Source organism: Trachypithecus francoisi, unplaced genomic scaffold, assembly GCF_009764315.1.
Source record: "Trachypithecus francoisi isolate TF-2019V2 unplaced genomic scaffold, Tfra_2.0 Lachesis_group0, whole genome shotgun sequence".
Classification (NCBI taxonomy): Eukaryota; Metazoa; Chordata; class Mammalia; order Primates; family Cercopithecidae; genus Trachypithecus; species Trachypithecus francoisi.
In genome coordinates this window covers 46,868,014-46,887,893 of record NW_022681453.1, presented here as the reverse complement: position 1 = coordinate 46,887,893, position 19,880 = coordinate 46,868,014, and the positions used below count along the sequence as shown (strand labels likewise).

The 19,880-nt window shown below is 39.2% G+C and overlaps 1 protein-coding gene and 1 long non-coding RNA gene across 7 annotated transcripts in view; one reads left to right on the top strand and one right to left on the bottom strand.

The window, feature by feature from the left end:
- Positions 1-19,880, bottom strand: part of TRNT1 (tRNA nucleotidyl transferase 1) — a 54,043-nt gene that overhangs the window by 9,942 nt on the left and 24,221 nt on the right. For all 6 annotated transcript variants that reach the window (XR_004436978.1, XM_033210489.1, XM_033210488.1 and 3 more), the window contains 3 exons: positions 19,056-19,230; positions 6,208-6,401; positions 2,974-3,112 (listed from right to left, as the gene is read on the bottom strand). Coding sequence is in view for 5 of the 6 variants with exons in the window: in XM_033210489.1 (XP_033066380.1) it covers positions 2,974-3,112; positions 6,208-6,401; positions 19,056-19,203 (481 nt within the window). In the remaining variant the exon portion in view is untranslated. The remainder of the gene's footprint in view (positions 1-2,973; positions 3,113-6,207; positions 6,402-19,055; positions 19,231-19,880) is intronic.
- LOC117083167 lies at positions 15-19,107 on the top strand. Its single transcript, XR_004436979.1, has 3 exons — positions 15-652; positions 4,249-4,336; positions 19,020-19,107. It is a non-coding gene; the product is annotated as an uncharacterized LOC117083167 (long non-coding RNA).

The window sequence follows — 19,880 nt, the reverse complement described above, 5'->3', positions numbered from 1 at the left end:
CCTCAGCCTCTCAAAGTGCTAGGGTTACAGACATAAGCCACCATGCCCGGCCAGTAAATACACATTTTCAAGATAGCATTTTTCAGATCGGCAATGATGCAAACATTTGATAATAGTGTTAGCAAGGGTGTGGTAAAAACGGGCAGTCCTGTTCATTATAGATCAGGAGACTTCACTACAGAGCCTTTAACACTTTGTGAATTTTGAACCATGTTAATCTATTAGCCATTCACAAAAATGGTAATAAACAAATGTTCATATGTCGAATCAAAAAAGAAAAAGCGACATAAAATAATTTTATATATATGTACATAAAACCTTAAGTATTAATTAGTAGAGTGACCACTTCATACTGGTTTGCCTGAGACTTTCCTAGTTTTAAAGCTGAAAATCACACATCCAAGGAAATATTTCAAGGTCAGACAAACTAAGACAGTTGGTTACCATGGAAACTTAAGAAAAAGAAAAAGGAATTGAGAGCTGAAACACAGACACCATTCAGCTAACCAAATGGGGAGGTCAGTGATCCTATGAGATACTTCACTCTGTAGCATTACAGAAAAGAGGCACTGACAACTACTTATCAAAAATACCTCTTGGTTGTGTTTGAACTTGAATGCTCTTTGATTATCCGAAAAGCAACAGTATATTGGTAAGTTCACACTTAATGCTTAACTCTTCCCAAGCTGTTAATAGTTTTATATGCATAGTAACTTTTAAAAGGGAACCATCTTGACGTATATGGCAAATTTCAAAGGCTCCAGATTCAAAAAGACATAAAAGAAAATGAAGACTAAAAAAAAAAAATACATAAACAGACAAAAATATGATAACAAAGTAGCAAATATGGTATATCCATCTCAGTGTTATTTCTCCTAATGAAGAGACTTGTAACTCTCCCTGGGGAACCTAAAGGCAAGATCAAAATTTGTAGGAAAAAAATCACAGGAATATGATCAAAGCAAAAATAAGGGTTTGGGAAGCGAAGTAACCAACCATAAATGCCAGAACTATGAATGCTTGATCCAATAAGGCTTGGAAAAAGCCAGGATAGAAAACTACACAAAGCTTAGTAAGTATCATATTGGTGTGTATTTTGTTTTGCTCTGAATATCATCCTTTTAAAATACAGTAAATAAAAATATGAAATACAGCTGAGTTGCAGGGAATAATGTAGTGGTTAAGACTGTGACCTCTGGAGTCAGGCTGCCTGCGTTGGAATTCCGATCCTACACTTTACAAACTGTGCAACTTTGGGCAAGTTACCATCGGTTAAATAGCAGTATCTGCTTCGCAGGGTTGTCAGGAAATTGTATATAATGTGCTTAGAACAGTGCCTGGTACATTATGAGGGTTCAGTAAATGTCAGAAAATGATAGTTCCAATAAGAACAGCTTTTATTTTATAAACTAGGACACTGAAACAAAGAATGTTAGTCTCTCTCTTTCAGTATGCTTATGATAAGTCGGTTAGACAAGACTCTCTATATTGCACTACTTGGAGCAGTTTCTTCTATGAGTAAATATGAGAATAAATAAATACATGGAGCTCTGACTACATTAATTGAGAGAAAACACACCAATTGGGCTCTCTATGGTCATATATTGCCTAGGCTTTGGAAACAAGCCAAAATAATGGTTCTCTGTGCCTTAAACTAAGTTACTATCTCTCAGTCTCAAGTTTTTCTGAGAGTTTAATGAAATAAAGTATATCAGGTACCCAGTGTTGTACCTAGAACCCAGTAGGTACCCTAGAAATTGTATCTGCCATTACTGTAATCAGCAAGAGATCCCACCTTAGCTTATAAACTTCTTGCCCAACCATGCATGAAGCAAATCCTATTACTTCATCCTTTTACCACTATTGTTGCTACAAACTAGGTTATGAATAGCAGATGTTTCATCCTTTTTTAATCCAAAATCTTAAACATAAAGGGCTTGTCTTAAAGTACAACATATGGTGCATCAGTAACGTATCAAAACACTAACGTAATTCATATCTACCCCATATAATTCCCAGTGCTTTCATTAAACATAAAAGTTAAGCTGAAATAAATAGGTTTCATCTTACATACCGACTCTGATTATTGATGATTCCTAGAAAACAATGCTAAAAATGAATCTGAGGTTGTGTGTAGGCTCAGCAGTAAAAAAAGGTGAAGTCATTCACCATTGTTTTCCAGGGAAGCAGAAGAAAGAGTGAATACACATGCATGAAAGGTAGTGCAAAGGAAAAAGAATGATCCTGGGTGTGTGTGGGTGTGTGTGGAGTGTGTACATGTACCGTGTGTGCATTTTCCTTCCCTGAAATGTTAATGTTGTTCAGATGCAGTTAAGAAGTTAGCACTGACTGAATGTGTTGTGTACATGTGTCAGGCACTGTTCTAAGCATTTACAATTATTAACTCTTAAACCTCACAACAGCTGTACAGAGGAAGCCAGTATTAATTAACGTTTTTGTTTTGTGGCTAGTGGGTCATGGAGTCAGAATTTCACCCCAGGGATTTTGGCTCCAGAGTCTATTCTTTTTTTTTTTTTTTGAGACGGAGTCTCGCTCTGTCACCCAGGCTGGAGTGCAGTGGTGTGATCTCAGATCACTGCAAGCTCCTCCTCCCAGGTTCATGCTATTCTCCTGCCTCAGCCTCCCGAGTAGCTGGCACTACAGGCTCCCGCCACCACGCCCAGCTAATTTTTTGTAGTTTTAGTAGAGACGGGGTTTCACCAGGTTAACCAGGACAGTCTCAATCTCCTGACCTCATGATCTGCCCGCCTCAGCCTCCCAAAGTGCTGGGATTACAGGCGTTGAGCCACCGCGCCTGGCCCAGAGTCTATTCTTTTACGCAATCTGCTAAACCATCTCTTAGAAGAAATTAACGCAAATTCTGAAGTTGAATAACGTTTCCAGAATGTAGGTTTTATTTGAAAAGAAGGCATTCTGATAGACTCAAAACATGGTTTTATCTGCAAGTATTACCTAAAAACATAGAATTTATAGTGAGATCTCTGCGTTCTGCATCTTTCTGCCAGTCAGTTGTAAATTCTACCTCAGCATGTCTTCCATCAGTGGTGACATCAATCCGTAGTGTAGTAATCTCAAAATTTTCTTCATGAAGCTGCAATTAAATACATGGGGTTTTTGTTGTCATTAAAATTAGGTTTCCATACTACTGAATTGAAAAAAAAAACAAGTTTTTGTCTTTATAGAGATGGTACTATAAGCCCTGACAGTTACAGTCTTTTTAACATCAACTACCATATCTAAACATTGAAACAGAAAGATATCCATGTCATTCAAAAACAGATCCAAAGACTGATTTTTTTTTTTAAATACCCATCATGATTAAAAAAGATGAGTTTAACACACAAACATGTCACCTCTGCCAGGTGATGTGAAGAAACCCTCAAAAATGTTCTTCAATTTCAAATCAAGCTATTATCTGAAATACTTTTAATAGCTCCTGTTTGCAAAGAGGTGAATGTCAATTTATGAAACATATGCCATTGAGCAAAAGACTGATAAACAGAAAGTACAGTTAACAGATCCTGCAACTCCCTTACTGATAATTCCCAAGGAAATTAAAATAAAGGCCAGGGGTGGTGGCTCATGCCTGTAATCCCAGCATTTTGGAGGCCCAGGCAAGTGGATGACTTGAGCTCAGGAGTTCAAGACCAGCCTGGGCAAGATGGTGAAACCCCGTCTCTACCAAACATACAAAAAAAACCAGCCAGGTGTGGTGGTGCATGCCTGTGGTCCTAGCTACCTGGGAGGCTGAGGTGGGAGGCTCGCTAGAGCCCGGGAGGCAGAGGCTGCAGTGAGCTGAGATCACACTGTGCACTCCAGCCTGCGTAACAGAGTGAGACCCTGTCTCAAAAGAAAGAAATAAATTAAAATAAAGAGTTACCTCTATCATAGGAAGACAGACTATCTCCAGCTGGGGAAGCTGTGTAACTCTGTGATAGGGTGGCATCTGTGCCAAGCCTTGAAAAAGCAGCAGGGTTTGTACATGCAGGTATGGTAGGAAAATTTCAAATGAAGAAAAAAGATGACCAAAGGCATGGTGGAGAAAGAGGAATATATGTAAAAGAGAAAGTATATTTGACAGACAGCATATTAGCATTTAGGAGTAGAGAATAAAGTGTTTTATGTGCCAAAAGTTAAGAATGTCTTCATTTAGGAAGTGAAAGCCATTAATGATCACCAGAAGTCTGTTGTAAGATTTCACTCAATTTCATACATACTCTTCTCTAGATACAAGCTACATCTATCTCTCACTATAGAATTCCAAAACTCAAGAATTTGATTTGAGGCACAAGTATCTCTGAAGGCAAAGAATAAGGTAAGGTTTGAAATAGGAAAACTGTCTGAAACTCATTTTAAGAAATAATCAGACCCACCTAGAATGAATCCCTTAACGAGGCCGAAACCAGGGATTGACCCTTCTAGAAAGGTTGAACCAAAAATAATCAGAACTTGTTGCACCAGGCACAGATGCTCATGGGAATGAAGCATCATAATGAAAACAAAATTAAAGTGAAAATTAACACGACCCTCATCCCTTTCCCTACTTGGTTTCAAGATGCTAACAATCAGGCTCATTCTCTGGCATAATACTGGAGTATTCTTCTCTGATTTCTCCTAATGAAAACTCCTACTGAGACTTACACTGGGAGTCCCAACTGGCTGACACTTCCCATGCAAAACTACAATAAAGCCCTCGAGTATACAGCATCAGCCAAATATAAAGGCAGAGCCAAAGAATACCCACATTTAAAGAAAGCCAACATGAAAGAAAAAACTCAGAGGAAACAAAGACATTGCAAAATAACTATAGTAGATATCCTAAGAGAAAGAAAAGATCTTGTATCTGAAACATGAACGGGAGCTTTCCAAAGAAATATACTAAGAAAGACCTCTTGAAATTCTACAAGACCACAGAACTTGCTAGTATTATACAACGACTGGGAAACGAAGTTAAGGCACTCTCATAGAAAGTAAAAGACAGGAGAATGTAAAATAAAGACAAAAGATAAAACTAGAAGGTCAGTCCCAGTAATCCAGCATCCAAATAATAGGAGTTTCCAAAGGAAAAAACATTTAACAAAAGGGATGAAATTATGAAAGAAACATAAGAAGGCCCACTAAGTGCCCTGCATAATAAGTGAAAAATCCAAAACAAGTTATATCATCTTGAAATTAAAAACATTAGACATAAAAAGATCAGAAAGACTTCCAAAAGGCAATAGTGGCAATCAGGTTTTTAAACAAAAGAGAAATCTAAATGGAACTAGACTTAGTGGCAGTACTGGAAGCTAGAAAACAATACCTTTAAATTTCTGAGTAAAAATTATTCCCAGTCTAGAATTCTATAACCGTAACTATCAAACCAGTGTGGAGGTAAAATAAAAACATTTTCAGACGTGTAAGGCTTCCTCAGGTATTGGATTATTAAAATGAGGGCTTAAGCCAAGAGAGAACAGCACATGGGACCCAGGAAACAGGAGATCTAACAAAATAGAGAGGCCAAGGAAATTCCTAAAAGTCCATATTGGAGCAGGAAGACAGCACCAAGTAAGATGTTTCTCAAAAACCCAACTGAAACTTGATGTAATGTGTTTAAATCTTTTGAGAGGAACTCTACAGATCTGACAGAGTGCAGGAATAAATTAGTGGTACATGGAAAGCTGTGTAAAAGAAAAATGCTATTAACTGCAGGAAAATTAAAAACCATGCCGATAGAAGAAATGTAATCACAATATACTCCACAATCTGGATGTAAACAATACAGAGTCATAAACATGAACCCTGAATATTGACTTAACCAAAAATTATGATATAAATATACTAGGAAGATAGAAGTATGAGAATTACATGTGCTTGTTGTTGAGAAGGGTGTGGTAAGAAAGCTAAATCATCTTCCCTCATGGAAAGTCAATACATAACACATCTTAAAACTGAGATAGTAAAAACTAAAAAGTAAACATCGTAGTATACAAACACGTAGTCTAAAAAGGTCTTTTTAGAAATGGAGAAATAACATAAAAATTAAACATTACTGTAAGAACAGAGGACTGCAGGGTTTCAGACGGGTAGAAGAGACTGACTTTTTTTATTAGACTTTTCGTTATTTGCTTTTAACTAGAGAAAATTATTAAGTTTTAAAAAATTACCAAAAAACCAATGTAATTAACTGTCAAACTTTTGACTCACCCTGGCAGTAATTGTTCCGTGCTTTTCTCCTTTGTTGTTTATCATCCGAATCCCAGCCGACTGAAACATCTCCTTCATTTGAGTAGGGGTAGCAGTAGTGGCAAAATCTACATCCTGAGGCTTTACTCCATTTAACAAATCCCTCACTGCTCCTCCTGCTATTCTTAATTCGTGATTCTCTTTGACAAATAATTCTGAGATAAGAGAAAAAAAGATTTTTGTTTCCAAGTTCTTTATTTCAATGTGTTTAACCACAAAGTACGAGGCTTTTCCATCTAGTTGGAACAGCAGAGATTCATTTAACTGAGGCTTTTCTTATGAAAAATTAGAACAAGGCTCAAAGAAGTAAAAAGATTTGTCTTCAGGAGAGTGCCTCTGAGGACCAACGGGAAACAGGGAACTTGCAGAATTTTCCTTTGCTTATTCAGAAGATAATTCAGAATTCTACAATGCCTCAAAGTGATCAATATAAATTTGAAGTATTACTAAAGACTAAAGCAGGTCAGGCGCAGTGGCTCACACCTGTAATCCTGATACTTTGGAAGGCTGAGGCGAAAAGATCACTTGACCCCAGGAGTTCAAGATCAGCCTGGGCAAACAGCAAAAACTCTAACTCTACAAAAAAAAAAAAAAAAAACAGCCAGGTTCAATGGTGCACACCTGTAGTCCCAGCTACTTGGGAGGCTGAGGTAGGAGGATGGCTTGAGCCCTGGAGTTCAAGGCTGTGGTGAGCTATGATCATGCCACTGCACTCCAGCCTGGGTGACAGAGCAAGACCTTATCTCAAAAAAAAAGAAAAGAAAAGAAAAAAGTAAATCAAACAATTCTACTTTCTTTTCCCCATTTATGTGCATACTTTAGAAATGGTAACATGTTCTTCTATTTCCCTGTGTGTATAAATAGATGTTGAGCAGGATGTTCATGCATCAAACTATCAGACAACATTAGTCTATACCACTTATGATAAATGGTTATAGCTAAAAGTCCTTCAAGAAATGATCTGTATATAGTTCTAAAATCAACTCCTATCTGTGCTCTAGGTAGAACCGTTTGGACACTGAACAACTATAAGCAAGCATATAGCTGACTCCTCTATATGTACAGGATAAAGTAAAATCCACTATAAGTATATCCATATGCCCACATGGAACCTAGTAAGAATGGCATCCAGGAGCTGGCCTGTCACAATATTAGGTCCTGGGTCCTGTGGAACAGAAACAATTTCACAAAACATCAATATCAGACAAGCCCATTCTGTGCCACGATGGATCGATCAAGACAACTCTGTAATCACCTAAACATACATAAAACATGAACACTGTCCATGATACTCCCTACAATAGTTGGTAACAGTGACTGTGCCTTACCAATTAGGTTTAATCTCACAACAGTACTCAACTTCTAGGAAAGCATTATTAAGACACCCAATCAGAGAATTCTGCTTCCTGAGAGCATCTAACCTACTGCAAAGCTCTACTACCTTAAATGCTTTCCAAAATGACCCAATACAAGCCCAACTCCTATAAGAAGTCATTTCTAAAGTCCTCTTACTGAGTATACCTCTGGGTTCTCCAGGGTCACCATGCTACTCCCCACTCAGCATGTTGCTCCTCACTGCCAGGAGTAACAACCCAACTTGTGTCCCTGTTGGTCTTTGGCTAGTGGGCAGTGACACGAGTGTTCAAATAAACTCATCATACATCAAAGTTCCAGCACCTCTAATCACAACTCAGAACATAATCCTCTGTCCCTACCTCGACGTCTTCTGTTCTCTATCCTGCCCACACTCCTCTTCTACCTATTCTTCCCACATCTTTCAGCCCCATTCTCTGTAGACTCCTTAAAATGATTTGCTTAAAAATAACAAATGCGGGGGCATGCGCAAGATGGCCAAATAGGAACAGCTCCAGACTCCAGCTCCCAGCGTGAGCGACACAAAAGATGGGTGATTACTGCATTTTCAACTGAGGTGCAGACCGCCACCTCACACCTCACACGGCGGAGTACACCCCTGAGACAAAGCTTCCAGAGCAAGAATCAGACAGCAACACTCGCTGTGCAGCAATATTCTATCTTCTGCAGCCTCCGCTGCTGATACCCCAGCAAACAGCATCTGGAGTAGACCTCAAGCAAACTCCAACAGACCTACAGCTGAGGGTCCTGACTGTTAGAAGGAAAACTAACAAACAGAAAGGACACCCACACCAAAACCCCATCAGTACGTCACCATCATCAAAGACCAAAGGCAGATTAAACCACAAAGATGGGGAAAAAGCAGTGCAGAAAAGCTGGAAATTCAAAAAATCAGATCGCATCTCCCCCTCCAAAGGAACACAGCTCATCGCCAGCAACGGAACAAAGCTGGACGAAGAATGACTTTGTTGAGAGAAGAAGGCTTCAGTCGATCAAACTTCTCAGAGCTAAAGGAGGAACTACATAACCAGCGCAAAGAAACTAAAAACCTTGAAAAAAGAATAGATGAATGGATAACTAGAATAATCAATGCAGAGAAGACCTTAAAAGAACTGATAGACATGAAAACCATAACACGAGAAATATGTGACAAATGCACAAGCTTCAGTAACCGACTGGATCAACTGGAAGAAAGAGTATCAGCGATTGAAGATCAAATGAATGAAATGAAGTGAGAAGAGAAGTATGGAGAAAAAAGAGTAAAAAGAAATGAACAAAGCCTCCAAGAAGTATGGGATTATGTGAAAAGACCAAATCTACGTCTGATTGGTGTGCCTGAAAGTGACAGGGAAAATGGAACCAAGTTGGAAAACATTCTGCAGGATATCATCCAGGAGAACTTTCCCAACCTAGTAAGGCAGGTCAACATCCAAATTCAGGAAATACAGAGAACTCCACAAAGATACTCCTCCAGAAGAGCAACTCCAAGACACATAATTGTCAGATTCACCAAAGTTGAAATGAAGGAAAAAATGTTAAGGGCAGCCAGAGAGAAAGGTCGGGTTACACACAAAGGGAAGCCCATCAGACTAACAGCAGATCTCTCAGCAGAAACTCTACAAGCCAGAAGAGAGTGGGGACCAATATTCAACATTCTTAAAAGAATTTTCAACCCAGAATTTCATATCCAGCCGAACTAAGTTTCGTAAGTGAAGGAGAAATAAAATCCTTTACAGACAAGCAAACGCTTAGAGATTTTGTCACCACCAGGCCTGCCCTACAAGAGATCCTGAAGGAAGCACTAAACATGGAAAGGAACAACAGGTACCAGCCACTGCAAAAACATGTCAAAATGTAAAGTCCATCGATGCTAGGAAGAAACTGCATCAACTAGCGAGCAAACCAACCAGCTAATATCATAATGACAGGATCAAGTTCACACGTAACAATATTAACCTTAAATGTAAATGGACTAAATAGTCCAATTAAAAGACACAGACTGGCAAATTGGATAAAGAGTCAAGACCCACCAGTTTGCTGTATACAGGAGACCCATCTCACATGCAGAAACACACAAAGGTTCAAAATAAAGGGATGGAAGAAGATCTACCAAGCAAATGGAGAACAAAAAAAAGCAGGGGTTGCAATCCTAGTCTCTGATAAAACAGACTTTAAACCATCAAAGATCAAAAGAGCCGGGCACGGTGGCTCAAGCCTGTAATCCCAGCACTTTGGGAGGCCGAGACGGGCAGATCACGAGGTCAGGAGATCGAGAGACCATCCTGGCTAACGGTTACGGTGAAACCCCGTCTCTACTAAAAAAATACAAAAAAACTAGCCGGGTGAGGTGGCGGGCGCCTGTAGTCCCAGCTACTCGGGAGGCTGAGGCAGGAGAATGGCGTAAACCCCGGAGGCGGAGCTTGCAGTGAGCTGAGATCCGGCCACTGCACTCCAGCCTGGGCGACAGAGCAAGACTCCGTCTCAAAAACAAAAAAAAAGATCAAAAGAGACAAAGAAGTCCATTACATAATGGTAAAGGGATCAATTCATCAGGAAGAGCTAACTATCCTAAATACATATGTATCCAATACAGGAGCACCCAGATTCATAAAGCAAGTCCTTAGAGACTTACAAAGAGACTTAGACTCCCATACAATAATAATGGGAGACTTTAACACCCCACTGTCAACATTAGACAGATCAACGAGACAGAAAGTTAACAAGGATATCCAGGAATTGAACTCAACTCTGCACCAAGCAGACCTAATAGACATCTACAGAACTCTCCACCCCCAAATCAACAGAATATGCACTCTTCTCAGTACCACATCACACTTATTCCAAAATAGACCACATAGTTGGAAGTAAAGCACTCCTCAGCAAATGTAAAAGAACAGAAATTATAACAAACTGTCTCCCAGACCACAGTGCAATTAAGCTAGAACTCAGGACTAAAAAACTCAATCAAAACCGCTCAACTACATAGAAACTGAACAACCTCCTCCTGAATGACTACTGAGTATATAACGAAATGAAGGCAGAAATAAAGATGTTCTTTGAAACCAATGAGAACAAAGATACAACATACCAGAATCTCTGGGACACATTTAAAGCAGTGCATAGAGGGAAATTTATAGCACTAAATGCCCACAAGAGAAAGCAGGAAAGATCTAAAATTGACACCCTACCACCTCAATTAAAAGAACTGGAGAAGCAAGAGCAAACACATTCAAAAGCTAGCAGAAGGCAAGAAATAACTAAGATCAGAGCAGAACTGAAGGAGACAGAGACACAAAAAACCCTCCAAAAAAAATCAACGAATCCAGGAGCTGTTTTTTTGAAAAGATCAAAATTGATAGACCGCTAGCAAGACTAATAAAGAAGAAAAGAGAGAAGAATCAAATAGATGCAATAAAAAAATGATAAAGGGGATATCACCACCGACCCCACAGAAATACAAACTACCATCACAGAATACTATAAACACCTCTACACAAATAAACTAGAAAACCTAGAAGAAATGGATAATTTTCTGGACACTTACACTCTTCCAAGACTAAACCAGGAAGAAGTTGAGTCCCTGAATAGATCAATAGCAGGCTCTGAAATTGAGGCAATAATAGCCTACCAACCAAAAAAAGTCCAGGACCAGACGGATTCACAGCCAAATTCTACCAGAGGTACAAGGTACTGGAGTTGGTACCATTCCTTCTGAAACTATTCCAATCAACAGAAAAACAGGGAATCCTCCCTAACTCATTTTACGAGGCCAACACCATCCTGATACCAAAGCCTGACAGAGATATAACAAAAACAGAGAATTTCAGACCAATATCCCTGATGAACATCGATGCAAAAATCCTCAATAAAATACTGGCAAACCGAATCCAGCAGCACATCAAAAAGCTTATCCACCATGATCAAGTGGCCTTCATCCCTGGGATGCAACACAACATACACAAAGCAATAAACATAATCCTGCATATAAACAGAACCAAAGACAAAAACCACACGATTATCTCAATAGATGCAGAAAAGGCCTTTGACAAAATTCAACAGCCCTTCATGCTAAAAACTCTCAATAAATTCGGTATTGATGGAACGTATCTGAAAATAATAAGAGCTATTTGTGACAAACCCACAGCCAATATCATACTGAATGGGCAAAAACTGGAAGCATTCCCTTTGAAAACTGGCACAAGACTGGGATGCCCTCTCTCACCACTCCTATTCAACACAGTGTTGGAAGTTCTGGCTAGGGCAATCAGGCAAGAGAAAGAAATCAAGGGTATCCAGTTAGGAAAAGAAGTCAAATTGTCCCTGTTTGCAGATGACATGACTGTATATTTAGAAAACTCCATTGTCTCAGCCCAAAATCTCCTTAAGCTGATAAGAAACTTCAGCAAAGTCTCAGGATACAAAATCAATGTGCAAAAATCACAAGCATTCTTATACACCAGTAACAGACAGAGAGCCAAATCATGAATGAACTCCCATTCAAGATAGCTTCAAAGAGAATCAAATACCTAGGAATCCAACTTACAAGGGATGTAAAGGACCCCTTCAAGGAGAACTACAAACCATTGCTCAGTGAAATAAAAGAGGACACAAACAAACGGAAGAAAATACCATGCTCACGGATAGAAAGAATCAACATTGTGAAAATGGCCATACTGCCCAAGGTTATTTATAGATTCAATGCCATCCCCATCAAGCTACCAATGAGTTTCTTCACAGAATTGGAAAAAACTGCTTTAAAGTTCATATGGAACCAAAAAAGACTCCCCATTGCCAAGACAATCCTAAGCCAAAAGAACAAATCTGGAGGCATCACGCTACCTGACTTCAAACTATACTACAAGGCTACAGTAACCAAAACAGCATGGTACTGGTACCAAAAGAGAGATATAGACCAATGGAACAGAACCGAGTCCTCAGAAATAATACCACACATCTACAGCCATCTGATCTTTGACAAAGCTGACAAAAACAAGAAATGTGGAAAGGATTCCTATTTAATAAATGGTGCTGGGAAAATTGGCTAGCCATAAGTAGAAAGCTGAAACTGGATCCTTTCCTTACTCCTTATACAAAAATTAATTCAAGATGGATAATACCATTACAAGATGGTAATACCATTTAGGACATAGGCATGGGCAAGGCTTTCATGTCTAAAACACCAAAAGCAACAGCAACAAAAGCCAGAATTGACAAATGGGATCTAATTAAACTAAAGACCTTCTGCACTGCAAAAGAAACTACCATCAGAGTGAACAGGCAACCTACAGAATGGGAGAAAATTTTTGCAATCTACTCATCTGACAAGGGCTAATATCCAGAACCTATAAAGAACTCAATCAAATTTACAAGAAAAAAACAACCCCATCAAAAAGCGGGCAAAGGATATGAACAGACATTTCTCAAAAGAAGACATTCATACAGCCAACAGACACATGAAAAAATGCTCATCATCACTCACCATCAGAGAAATGCAAATCAAAACCACAATGAGATATCATCTCACACCAGTTAGAATGGCAATCATTAAAAAATCAGGAAACAACAGGTGCTGGAGAGGATGTGGAGAAATAGGAACACTTTTACACTGTTGGGGGGACTGTAAACTATTTCAACCATTATGGAAAGCAGTATGGCGATTCCTCAAGGATCTAGAACTAGAAATACCATTTGACCCAGCTATCCCATTACTGGGGATATACCCAAAGGATTATAAGTCATGCTGCTATAAAGACACATGCACACATATGTTTATTGTTGTACTATTCACAATAGCAAAGACTTGGAATCAACCCAAATGTCCATCAGTGGCAGACTGGATTAAGAAAATGTGGCACATATACACCATGGAATACTATGCAGCCATAAAAAAGGATGAATTCGTGTCCTTTGTAGGGGCATGGATGCAGCTGGAAACCATCATTCTCAGCAAACTACCGCAAGAACAGAAAACCAAACACCACATGTTCTCACTCATAGGTGGGAATTGAACAATGAGATCACTTGGACACAGGAAGGGGAACGTCACACAACAGGGCCTATTGTGGGGAGAGGCGAGTGCGGAGGGACAGCATTAGGAAATATACCTAAGGTAAATGACAAGTTAATGGGTGCAGCACACCAACAAAGCATATGTATACATATGTAACAAACCTGCACGTTGTGCACATGTACCCTAGAACTTAAAGTATAATTAAAAGAAAAAAAAAAAAAAAATGCTCCCTCCCTCTACCCTCTTAATTAAGGATATATTTTCCACAAGCTCTCCCCAAGAGGAAGTGCTCATATTCCCCTAATGCCACATTTCCCATCAAGGCCCACTTCCAGGACCACATCGCGTCCCTTAAATCCAGCCTCCACCATCCAGACCTGGGGATCTAAAACACTAGGTTAATTACGCTATGCATTAACTGCTCCTCCTAACTACTCACAACACAGTACCCACAACACCAGGTTAATTATGCTACGCATTAACTGCTCCTTCTAACTACCCACAACACAGTACCCAAATTCCTCAGTGCTATATCCAAAGGCTTCCATGACCTATTTGTCTCATCTCTTGCTAAACTTTGCATCACACTTTGCCTGCACCAGCTGTCTACACCAAACTCTCCCCGTAGTTTTCCTCCATAATTTTGCTTGTGTGAGTCACTTCGCTGAAACACCTCCCCAATTTACACTAGCTCAATGGCTGGCTGTCACACTTCTTGGCCCATAACCCATGCTAAGACATTCACATAGCAGTCACTGAAATTTGTATGTCTACATGGCAAACAAAAGCATCATAAAAGAAAATCTGCCCTTCATACCATGCAATCTATTCTATTCTTTCTTTTTTTTAAATATAGGTCATGACCACTAAATTGACTTCATGGCCCACTAAGAGGTAACTACCCAGTTGGAAAACACTGATCTAGCTCACTCTTACTTATCTGTTGTGATTCACTTTAGGAAGCCTCACCTGAAGGTGAGGTTAGGTGAATTTCTTCTAAGAGACTAGTACAGTGCATCTTTATACATACCAATTATATTAAAATTACCTGTTTTATGTCTTTGTCTCCCCACTTCTCAGGGTAGAAAACCTATCTTATTCATCTTTATGCCAATTTGGCTCATAATTAAACTGAATTAGGATATTCTAGCTATAAAAAAAGAATGACTTCACTGGAAAGTATTGGGATTTTTTAAGTTTTCTTAAAACAGTATCATGTAGCTGTTCTGAAATTCAAGCAAATAAAGGGCAAGTTTTACATTCATTTGAACCTACTATAAATAATGGAATGAAGAAGGTCAAGGCTTAATTTACATAGATAACTACTGATTTAAGATTCTCATGCTGGCTTTACTAAAATAAAACGGTAAATTCAAAGTTAGTAAGTTAACTGCATTACAAAGAGATCCAGAACTCAAAGTAATATACTCACCATTTTGATCAGCCCTATGTTATTAAACCATTCCAAAAAACTTGCCATTCAGGATTTTCAAAATAACATTTAAGACAATTGAGAAAGACATATCAAGGCATATTTATCTGTCTATATGAAAGAGCAGTCATAAAAATTATAAGAAAAGCATAATTTCACATTGGCCTAAAACAGCAGGGACTATCAACCTTAAAGATGTATTTATTCCTGTTACTGATATCTTCAATCTTACAGAAACAGGGATGCAGTCAACATTTCAAAAGACTTTGCAAGCTACGTTCAATGAAATAATTCAGTGAAAACAACACCTAATGCAACCAAATTTAACTGCAAACTTAAGCCTAAAAGTCAAGAAATGCAGACTCCCATCATCCCTAAACTGTGTTTATTTGCTCCAAATGCCACATCTGATAGAAAGCAAGTGTTAATTATTCTTATTAGCAATTCAAAAGACCATACATTAATGTCAGAAAACTTTTATAATTGTCACCTCTTTTTAATGTTAATTTTTAATTAAATTTTCATGAACTTCTTCCCTTTACAGCTTTGAATTTTGACAACTGGAGGCTGGGGTGGGGTAAGGGGCAGTGAGTGGGAGCTATGAGTGGGAAGACATGATGTAAGCATTACTACAGGAAAACAGACCATCTGTTCTAAGAGTTCCGGACTTCAAGAGAGTGATCAGTTGTTCCTATTGTGCTAAATTTTAATATGATGGCCTTCTGACATCACATAACACTGAGCACTATCACCACCTATAGACAACAGCCAACAGACCAAAGAAGTCCTTGCTCATCTATTACTGCTGTTAGCTCAGGCAAAAATCATCCGCATTGGGAACTTCAGCCGCATCTCTAGGACAGAAAAATACTCTTTTTTTTTTGAGAGAGGGTCTCACTGTCATCCAGGCTGGAATGTAGTGGCACTGTCACAGCTCACTGTAGAGCCTTGACTCCAAGTTCAAGGAATCCCCTGCCTCAGCCTCCTGAGTAGCTGGGACTACAGGTGTGCATCACCATAACTGGCTAAATTTATTATTATTATTTTTGTACAGATGGGATTTCACTATGTTGCTCAGGCTGGTCTCTAACTCCTGGGCTCAAGCAATTCTCCCACCTTAGCCTCCCAAAGTGTTGGGATTACAGGCATGAGCTACTGCAGCCAGCTGAGAAATAATCTTATATACCACTAGCATGTGATTGTCCTGAAGCAAAAAGAAAGATACATAAAATAACCTGACAAATTATAAAACCCTTATGATATGACAATAATACACTATTCTAGTCTCTCATATTCTTACATACTGAAAACTAATTTTACACATGGCAAAGCAGCTATTAAGATTTGAAAACTGGTACAGGATTTAAACTCCAAGTATCACTATACAGCAGCCATCACAAAAGCTGTGTGTTTTTGTACATTTTGTTTTTATACAGAACATTACATTTTACCAGGGCACTCAAGTCTTTGACATTCTAACTTGTTGATCGTTGCACTAAAAGATTCCATTCTTGCCACTTCTCCAGTAGCCTAGAAAAAGTCAACTTTAGAATATATCCATGTTCTCATTTGCTAGTCCTTCAAGGACAGGACTCTGAAAGCAACCACCACCTCTACCTTACCATACCACTTAGGCTCTAACTTCCTTAGAACCTCATTTCTCAGGGTGGAGAAAATCCAGTTCTCAATGTCAGGTTTAGAAAGTTAAACACACTTGTTAAAATGATGTTCAAGAAACTATAGTAATCAATATCTAGAACCTTATTTCCAAAAAATGCAGAATGACCTGAGTTAGGCCATCAAGAGTTAATTACTACTCCTTCTTCCAAGAGGCCTCTTGCAATTGAAGTTGAAAAATTGGGGGCTGTGAAGGGCATACACAGAAAGAAAAAAACTTCAACTCAACCCAAAATCAGAGTTTCAAAATCTGCACTATTCAAACAGTAGCCACTTGTACTTACTGAGCACTTAAAATGTGGTGAGTCTGAATTCAGATGTGCTGTATTAAATGCATGCCAGATTTCAAACACTTCCAAGTAAGAATATGAAATATCTCATTAATAACTTTTTTTTTTTTTTTTGAGACATGGTCTGTGTTGCCCAGGCTGGAGTGGAGTGACACAATCTCGGCTTACTGCAACCCCCACCTCCCAGGCTTCAGTGATCCTCCCACCTCAGCCTCCCAAGTAGCAGGGACTACAGACACATACCACTATGCTTGCCTATTTTTAGTAGAGATGGGGTTTCACCATGTTGCCCAGGCTGGTCTCAAACTCCTGGGCTCAATTGATCCACCTGCCTCAGCCACTCAAAAGTGCTGGGATTACAGGTTAGAGCCACCGCCCCCAGCCTCCCAAAGTGCTAGGATTACAGGTGGGAGCCACTGTGCCCAGTCTCATGAACAATTTTTATACAAAATTCATACTGATAGTATCTTATATATATTGGATTAAATTAGATGTACTAAAAATAATTATTAAAATTTATTTTACCATTTCTATCTTTTTAATGTGGTTAGTAGAAAAGTTTATATTACATATGGGCTCATAAATGTCTATTGGACAGTGAATTTTTAGTAATTTTCACTCTCTCCAATTAAAAAAGATAGTGAAGCATCGGCATAACCAAATCTGCCTTTAAGCCCTCTACTTAAAGTCTGCCTAAAAGAATCAACATATTCTGGGCCATTTATCTCTGGCACCTACCTAAAAAGCCATCATCTAATTTCAAGAACAGGAAAGTAGCTTTGAGAATAAGCTAATATAAAGTGAGTCATGTTAAAGTAATGGTTCGTCTATCTTCTTGCATCAGAATTAACTTGTGGAGCTTTTATTAAAAACATAGATGGTCATCCCACCCAGAGATTCTAATTCAGTAGGCTGCAGGTAGAACCCCAGCATGTGTTTTAAAGCTCCCCAGGTAAATCTAATAGATAGCCAGTGCTGTTTAGGTCATATTTCTATATATACTATTAAATATATTTATGAAGGTGCTAGGTGCTACTAAAATTCCTACAGGCTTTGTAATGCTACTGTGTGGCTGCTTTATAGCAACATCAGTAGATGACATTAAGAACCAATACTAATAAAACTGTGGCAACAGCAAGAAACTACTTGCTGTAAGTCAGGCGCTTAGCTAAAGCCATTTCCTATACTCCCTCCAGACAGGTTTTGCAACGTGCACAATGGAGGTAACTCCTATTTCCTTCTTCCTTCAGTTCTCATGAAAGCACTTATACCTAGGAAGGAAACAGAGCTTGGTGGTTACAAGCTGGGCTCTGAAATCAGACTGCGTAAGTTCGAAACCCAGCTCTCTAGTTAGTAATTACAGAAACACAGACAAAACACTTCACATGCCTAAGAATCTGTTTCCTTTTCCACATAACAAGTCAAAATGTACGTACTCATTAAGTCAGTAGGACCAGTCCTGTAATGTATGGAAAGTACTTAGCACAGCATACAGAAAAGCCATGCTTTTTATTGCAGTCAACTTCTTGCCTTTTCCAGTGATTTAGCTGTATTTTTGGATCACCCATATGTAAGCTTTTCTTTTTTCTTTTAATATTTCTTTCTTTTTTTTTTTTTTTTTTTTTTGAGACAGGGTCTCACTCTGTTGCCCAAGCTAGAGTGGCATGATCATAGCTCACTGCAGCCTCAAATTCCTGGGCTCAAACAATCCTCCTACCTTGGCCTCCCCAAGAGATTACAGGCTGGGTACACCCAGCCAAGCCTTTCTTCCAACAATGAAAACATACAGACTGGGCACCGTGGCTCACACCTGTAATCCCAGCATTTTGGGAAGCCAAGGATTGAGCCCAGGAGTTTGAGACCAGCCTGGGCAACAAAGAGAGACCCTCTACTTATTTTTTTTTTTTTTCTTAAAAAATAATTAAAACAACAATGAAAATATCCAAATGTAGGCTTAAAAAGTTAACCCTCTACTTCTCCATTTATACAGGTTTCCAGATCAAGAAAAGGTATCCTCATCTCTCACCTGTCAGATTCTTCAATCCTTCTGTGAAAAGTGACTGGAATTCGGGAGACTGCAACTTCATTGTAAATAGATACTGCTTCAGAAGGCACAGCCTATTCCACCTACAGCTCAGTACTGGCCTGTGCCAATGATACAGGCACCTCAGCATCTGGAGAGGCAGTCACCAACTACTCGTCTACAAGGCAAACACACAGGCATACCAATGAAATTAAAAGTGAAGGAAAGTGAATGAAAATAAAGGGACACATTGCATGTTGATCAACTCAGAAACTCATCTCTTGTTCAGATGAAAAAACTGAAAAAGGTGTCAATTTGAGGGATTAAGACTAGATCTATATGTATCTACCTGGTTTTGTTCTCCAGAAGCACTTACTGTGGCAGGTGGGGTCTAACTAATGCAGGCCTCCATAACAACTGTTTCAGTACTGAGTGGTTGAGTTTCATATTAAAAGGTGAAAGAGCTAGCCAGTGCCCTTAAACAAGGGTGGAATGTAACAAAAGCCCAGCAAGAGTTTTGCCTAAGACTTTCCTGGACCTTGAAGCATGATAAAATAACAAAGGAATTCTTTTTTTTTTTTTTTTTTGAGATGGAGTCTCCTCTGTCGCCCAGCCTGGAGTGCCATGGCACCATCTCTGCTCACTGCAACCTCCGCCTCCTGGGTTCAAGCGATTCTCCTGCCTCAGCCTCCCAAGTAGCCAGGATTACAGGCGCATGCCACCACACCCAGCTAATTTTTTATACTTCTGGGTACAGACAGGGTTTCACCATGTTGGCCAGACTGCCCTCGAACTCCTGACCTCAAGTCATCTGCCCTCCTCGGCCTC